The sequence below is a fragment of the Elephantulus edwardii genome, unplaced genomic scaffold (assembly GCF_000299155.1).
Source record: "Elephantulus edwardii isolate Elephantulus edwardi_28Jun2011 unplaced genomic scaffold, EleEdw1.0 scaffold00133, whole genome shotgun sequence".
NCBI lineage: Eukaryota > Metazoa > Chordata > Mammalia > Macroscelidea > Macroscelididae > Elephantulus > Elephantulus edwardii.
The window spans coordinates 1,009,749-1,017,307 of NW_006399883.1; the positions used below are offsets into that span (position 1 = coordinate 1,009,749).

Genomic DNA, 7,559 nt, shown 5'->3' on the forward strand with positions numbered 1-7,559 from the left:
ATATCTAACTTTGTCATGGTTGTTACTACATGCTATCAAGTAGATTACTCATGACAACCTATAGAATAGATCTGAATCTTTTCCTATCCAACCCTATTCTCATGATCTCTAACATGCTCAAGTCCATTGTTACTATTACTGTATCAGTTCATCTCACTATAGACCTTCCCCTCTTTCTCTTTTCCTTCAATTTCCCCAGTATGACGTCTTGTTCAAATATACTCTTAAGCACTGACTACATGTCAGATGGTATTAATTTAAAAATATCCTTAATAAGAAGACATAAATAATTATAATAAAAAAGAATAAGATAACAATTATGTCTTTTGGACTCAACCCACTCTTTTAAAAGAAATATTTCATAGGTAATTTCTCCTTATATTCTTGAAAAGAACATAAGAAGAAATAGTAATTTTAAACTTATTTTTAGTCCAAAAGGTTATCTAATTTCTTCTTTGCCTCATGCGCTTCTTCAACAATCTTTGTAGAGCTTCTGTTACCTCTTTGTTCCTTAAGGTATAGATAAGAGGGTTCAACAAAGGTGTAAGTACAGTGTAGAAAAAGGTTATGAATTTTCCATGTTCAGAAGCAAAGTTGTTTTTAGGATCTGTGTAAACCATTGCCACAGTTCCATAAAACATAAAGACCACAAGAAGATGGGAAGAGCAAGTAGCAACGGCTTTTTGCCTCCCCTCTTCTGACTTGATTTTCCCCACAGCTTGAGCTATGTAGCCATAAGAAGTTAGAATCAACCCTACAGGCAGAATGGTAAGAAGAACAGCAGCAATGGTGATCTGTAACTCATTGAAGGAGGTGTCTCCACAAGCTAGGCGAATGAGGGCAGGTACCTCACAGAGAAAGTCATCTACTTGATGGTGAGAGCAGAAGGGCAGCTGAAGTGTAATTGTAGATTGGATCAGAGATTCCATGAGACCAGAGAGCCAGGCTATAAAGGCAAGTTTCCAACAGAGAGGAGGGTTCATGATGATGGTGTAGCGCAGTGGCTGGCAGACAGCAACATAGCGGTCAAAGGCCATCACCACCAGCAAAATGCATTCTGTGGCACCAAGGTAGACAAACACAAAGAGCTGGATGACACAACCTGTGTAAGTGATAGTCTTTTTAGGACCCCACAGATTTGACAACATTTGGGGCAATGTGGTAGTGGTAAAACAAAGCTCTAAGAAAGACAGATTGCTAAGAAAAAAGTACATTGGTGTGTAGAGACGAGGTTCTACACAAGAAAGCAGAATGATTATCAAGTTGCCGAAGATGATCATGACGTAGAAGAGTGACACAACCCAGAAGAGAACTTTTTCCAGCTGAGGCCATTGAGAGAAGCCTATAAGAATAAATTCTTCTGGGAAACTTGTGTTGGTTATTCCTTTTGCTTTTGGCATTGTTGTTATCATCTCCCCTCAAGTCATTTATGACTCATAACATCCTTAAGACTATGTCTTGCCTTATCCTGAGCCAGTCTCCCTGTCACCAACATACCTAACCCCATTGCCACAATCATTGTTAAATCCATTTCCTCCATGGCTTTCTTCTCTTGTTCTGACACCATTAGAATTAAGATATATTTGTGAAAACTTAGCAAACTCAGTATGGAGAAAGACTCTTCCTGTTTATTTACAGAAGCCAAACTTTATAAATTGACATATTATTAAGACAGACTAGTGGCCATTTTTCTTTACATTTAACAAATAGCAGCATAAGTCTATATTGTAACATTAAAGGGTTATGTGGAAGATACTATCTCTTTAAAACAACCTTGAAAATTTGTAATAGAATATCTCTAATGAATGACTTCTCAATTTACAACATTGATATGTTCCAACAAGATTTTCCTTTCAACCCTGTAGCATTTGGTGCTTTAAAATAAATGAAGTGAAATGTTAAACATTCAACTTTACCTTTCAAGACATAATTCACCAAAATAAATGGGTTTTATTTGGTAATGTTAATAATGAAATGTAAAATGGAGATTTTCCGACAAACAAATCTCTCAGCTCACATTAGGCAGCATCACAGACTGTACAGTGACGAAGAAGTCTTTCTTCAGGTATCTGCAGAAGCACCTACATGTAGAAAACACACTAGTTTTTAAATGGAGCAAATGTGCTTTAGGTTTTTAGTAAACAACTTAAAACTTCCAAATCACTGCTATTATTTACAGATGTTAATACTAATTTCCATCCAAGAGTGTTCCGAAGAGTGATGATATGGTGGTGCTGTGCACCTTTATGTTGACTATGATGACTATAGACCCTATAATTTCCCATCTCAAAGTATTTGCGAGGGTATAATTTTTATGGGAGCAAATGGTCAGATATTTTCTTCCATTGAGTACCAGACGGGTGTGAACACTATCTCTTGTTATTGTGAAAGTATTTAAACACTGTGCCTTTTGTGTATTGAAATAATGTACTAAACTGATAGTTTAGACTGACAGTTTTAAACTGACAGTTGGTAGAGTTTTTACTTAGAGTGACCCTCCACTCGTTTTCTGAGGATGTAAACTTTTATGAGACTAAACAACATACTAATATTTGCTAACGTTTAGCTCACAACACTAGACACTAAAAAATCTAAAAGGACAGAAAGTGTGAAAATTTTATTTAATTTTTATCCTTTTTTTATTTAATATTATTATCTTCAATGATCAATAAGGAATATAATTTTTTTCATCCAAGAGTTACTGTTAAATATTAGAAATTACTAAAACTGACAAAAAGATAACATTTGTGATTATTCTAACACTTTGACTCATTGACGTGCAAAATATAACAAAAATAATTACAGAAACATTAGACATTCATTTAAAGAACATTGTCATGGAATATTTCTTTTCTGATTTCCACAAATGGTCTAGTAATTCACAAGAAATTAACAATTTTTGAGGTATATGCAATACATGTTATTCTTTGAAAGAAAACTGAGTCACAAGTTGTGAAACCTAGATTCTGAAAGTGGACAAAAATATACACCTTTATGGAATTCTATGATGGCCACCCCTATTCAGCATGAATTTCATAGAGAGTAATAATGGAAGATTTGAAAAATAGAGTAAGACTGTTTCACAAAGAGCAATTGGTGAAATGCTTTTTTCTTGCTGAGAAAAAGAGTGTCAGTCCCAGGAAGGTTGACTTGAGGAGTGGGGCCTGGGGAGTGGTTGCTTTTACAGACAGGGCATCATTTTCTCAGCTGAACTCAGCATACTACATAAATTGTTATAATTGTTCCTCTAAACCTATTGGAAGATCTATCAACAATCTGCGTTATGCAGATGACACAACCCTGCTTGCTGAAACTGAGGAGGACCTGAAGTGCTTGCTCCAGAGGGTCAAGGACTGCAGCCTACAATATGGATTGAGGCTCAATGTCAAGAAGACAAAGATTCTCACTACTGGACCAACTGGCAGCATCAGGATGAATGGTGAAGAGATTGAGATTGTTCACAGCTTTAGTTTGCTTGGCTCCACAGTTAACACTCTCGGCACCAATAGCCAGGAAATTAGAAGACGTATTGCCATGGGAAAGTCTGCTGTTAGGAACCTCTCCAAAGTACTGAAGAACAATGGTGTCTCTTTGGAAACTAAGGTGTGTCTGATACAGGCTGTGGTCTTTGCTATCACTTGTTATGCATCAGAGAGTTGGACAATGACTAAGGAGGATAGAAGGAGAATTGATGCCTTTGAGCTGTGGTGCTGGAAAAGAGTATTGAAGGTACCATGGACTGCTAGGAAAACAAACAGATTCACCCTGGAAAGGGTTAAACTGGGCTGTTCCTTGGAGGCAAGGATTCTAAAGCTCTGTCTAACATATTTTGGACATGTTGCAAAGAGGGACAGGTCCTTGGAGAGGGACATCATGCTTGGTAGGGTGGAGAGAGCACAGAAGGGGAAGGCCCGCTTTGGGGTGGATTGATTCAATGACTGGGGTAATCAGGATGGGTGGGTCAGAAACGGTGCGATTAGCACAGGACAGAGCAGAATTTAGGGATGTTGTACATAGGTTTGCTATGAGTCACAAATGACTCGACGGTACATTACAAAAACAACAATTTATTTTTCTGAAAGACACACCCAATTAATGACAGAAACAACCGTATGTTTTCATTACACTGTTCCATGTCTTCAGTTCAGTTAATTTTGACAAAGAGTTTTATTTTGTATGCATAAATTCATGTGACTCAGAAAGCAATAGTATCTGGTATTTGGGCAAGAATTTTCACTTTTTATTTTGTTGTTATATCCCATCAATTCACTTGTGACTCATAGTGACCCTATGTACAAGAACCCTAAATCCTGCTTTATCCTGTGCCAACCTCACTGTCTCCGACACACCTACTCCCCCTACTCCAAACACATCAAGGGTCTTCCTCTCCTGAGCCATCCTTCCACTCTACCAAACATGATTTCCCTCTCCAAGGGCCGGTCCCTCCTTGCAACATGTCCAAAGTATGTCAGGTGAAGCTTCAGAATCCTTGCCTGCAAGGAGCAGCCCAGCTTTACCCTCTCCAGGACAAACCTGTTTGATCTCTGATTCAACACTCTTCTCCAGCACCACAGTTCAAAGGCATCAATTCTCTATCATCCTTTTGCTTTAAAAATATCACGTTACTGATTGAAAATAGTTCTGCTATGCAAAAATATGTAGGATGCCACTTATATGAAATATCTAAAACTGACAAATACATAAAAACTGTCTGTATTAAAGGAAGTATAATGAGATTTTCTTTTAGATGCAAGGATGGTCTAACTTCTCATTTATTTCTGGCCATACAATGTCGTATCATATAATTTAGTTTTTCTGATGTTGTTGTTCCCTGATGTTCAACTGTAGATGTTCCACTTTATGATTTATTGTTAAAAATGCATAGAAAACTGAAGAATAGTACTTTACTGCAGGTAATATAGAAAATTGAAAAGGAAAAAAACCACACCAAAAATATGTAGTATTAAGCTTGTATCAGACCTAATTTAGGAGAAAGTTGGCTGAAGGTAAACCATTATAAGTCAAGATCTAACTACAGTGTACCTTTTGCATTCAAGTAGTCAGATTTCTTTCTGTCAAGAACCTATCATAGATAATGAGTAATATTTCATTCAATATCTGGCTACATATGTATACTTTATCTGCAGTAACATTGATAATCATCTATATTTCCTCTCTATAATTCAGTAAGTAAAAAAGTAAGTTCCCATGGAGAATTTAATTTTAATTATTTTCTCATTCATATATTTTTTATATTTACAAGTAATCTAAAAATTTTTTCAAACATCTATAATCTGATACTCTGTTTTCAGTTGGTCATCTGAATAATTAATAAAATATTGCTATACATAATAGACTTGTAGCTTTGCTTTCAACTGTGATTTGTGTAAATTTCTCTTAATATAGTTTATCTAGTTATATGATTTGGGGGTATCTTTTCCCTGTTTTAGAATTTCCAAGTTTCTTTATCATGCATAACATAGATTAGGTAACTCTTTATTTAAACACTTATTTTCATTTGAATTTTGTAACTTTGTTTTGGATATGCAAACTTTTAACCAGTATGGATTTTTGTTGGTTTTTATAGCTTTTATTGTTTTTTTTTTCAGTGTGAAAGTATAATAGAAAATTCATTCCTGTTTAGCTACTGAATTTTCAAAGCAATTCTGCTGAAAACTCTTTCTCAGTACAAAGAATTCAGATGTCTTATTGCTTATAATATATAAACAGGAGAGCTTTGCTAGAAAATAGCTACATATCAGTAAATAATCCAATACATAATTCTTTAGATCTTCCTATTTAGATGAGGGATTCTTAAGTTTTACTATGATGTTACGAGAAATAGAGATAAAATTCTACAACTATTCAGTCATAAAAGTTGTGAACATTTGTGTTTGTGTATACGTCTCTTTGAGTAAGCATTTTAACGTCCAAATTCTATAACCAACTTTCAATATCAGGTCCTTGAAACAAAACAGAACAATAATAATTTGTGCATCATCATTTAAATTGTGCATCAATACATTCCACAAATCTCAAAAGAATTCTCAAATCCAAGGAAATGCTGTACCTTCTGAATCGATGCATTTCTAATATTTCATTTATTTTTAGCGTTTTTACCTTAGAAATGGAAATGGCTAGCCTGGCTACGAATGCAGGTCGGTGGTAGAAGTGGAAAAACATAAACCTACTTCTCAGGGCTCACCTGCAGAGTGACAATTGTGTCTGTCTGGAATTCAAGGCCTTATCACAGGCTTTCCCACTTTGAGTGACTCTTCCATTTAATTCCTGATGTTGTATATATATGAGGAAATGGGAAAATGTGGATGACCGCTTTTATCCCATTGAGAGAGAAGCCATAGAGAACACAGAAGGTACTGGGCTCCTCAGGAGATCCCTGATGCCTTTTATCACAGTAACTAATTACCTGCCAAAGTTCAAGTGCTAAATCCTTGAGAAGAAAAATATTCTTTACATATTTTTAATAAATAACCTTAAACATTAATAATATAAAATAATAACATTTTAATCACTCTACTATTTAGTTTCCCCAGTTAAGATAATTAGACACTCAATGCATTGATTATACATGATTAAATACTATCAAACAAATAGATTGGGAAATTATGGTACATTCACACAATGGAATAGTGTGCAGCACATAGGAGCAATGATTTTGTAAATTATTACCTAACTTGGGAGGGACTGGAGAGCATTATGCTGAGTGAACTAACGCAGTCCCACAGATAAATATTGTTTAAAATCATTATTGTAGAATATGTATAAAAATCCAAGAGGGGTGGGAGAAGCTGGAAGCAGAGAGATGTGGATGTGCAGGGGGAGGGGGAGGATTAATCGTCAGGTTGTACAATTTGAAGGGTGGGGGGTGAGGGAAATTGAAAGAATTTGTTCAAATTTGTATTCAAATAGAAAATAGCAAAAAATTATTATCCATAATTGCTTTTGTTTATAATTTTTAAATTTTTGTTGAGACTATGGTATATGCTCCTCTCTATGGTAGTCACTTGAGATACTATAAGGAGAATACTATAAGGAGAAAAGAAATACTACATAAAATTAAGACTAGCATAGTAGTAGTAGTAGCTGTTGTTATGTGCCATCCAGTTTCCTGCTACTCATACTGACCCTATGTACAACAGCTCTGAATCCTGCCCTATCCTGAGCCAGTCTCACTGACACCCACACACCTAATCCAATCACCTCAGTTATCATGTCAATCCATCTCATCTGTGGTCTTCCTCTCCTGTACTTTCCTTCTACCCTTCCAAGCATGATGTTCTTCTCCAAGGACTGGTTTTTCCTGGACATGTGTCCAAAGTGTATGAGACGGAGCTTCAAAATCCTAGTCTCCAAAGGGAAAGTTGGTTTCACCCTCTCCAAGACAGATCTATTTGTTTTCTTGGTGGTCCACGATAGGTTCAAGACTCTTCTCCAGCACCACAACTCAAAGGTATCAATTCTTCTGTCATATTTAGTAATTGTCCAGCTCTCAGAAGCATACATAGTGTATAAGATTATGACCTGGATCAAGCATACCT

At 35.9% G+C, this 7,559-nt stretch overlaps 1 protein-coding gene across 1 annotated transcript; it reads right to left on the reverse strand.

Moving 5' to 3' along the window:
- Positions 1-443: 443 nt before the first annotated feature.
- Positions 444-1,412, reverse strand: LOC102853085 (olfactory receptor 2H2-like). Its single transcript, XM_006893970.1, has one exon. The coding sequence runs from the start codon at positions 1,410-1,412 to the stop codon at positions 444-446; it is 969 nt and encodes a 322-aa protein (XP_006894032.1).
- Between the last annotated feature and the right edge of the window lie 6,147 nt (positions 1,413-7,559).

Excerpts from the sequence above, each read along its gene's own strand:
- LOC102853085 (XM_006893970.1), bottom strand. The coding sequence starts at position 1,412 with ATGATAACAACAATGCCAAAAGCAAAAGGAATAACCAACACAAGTTTC.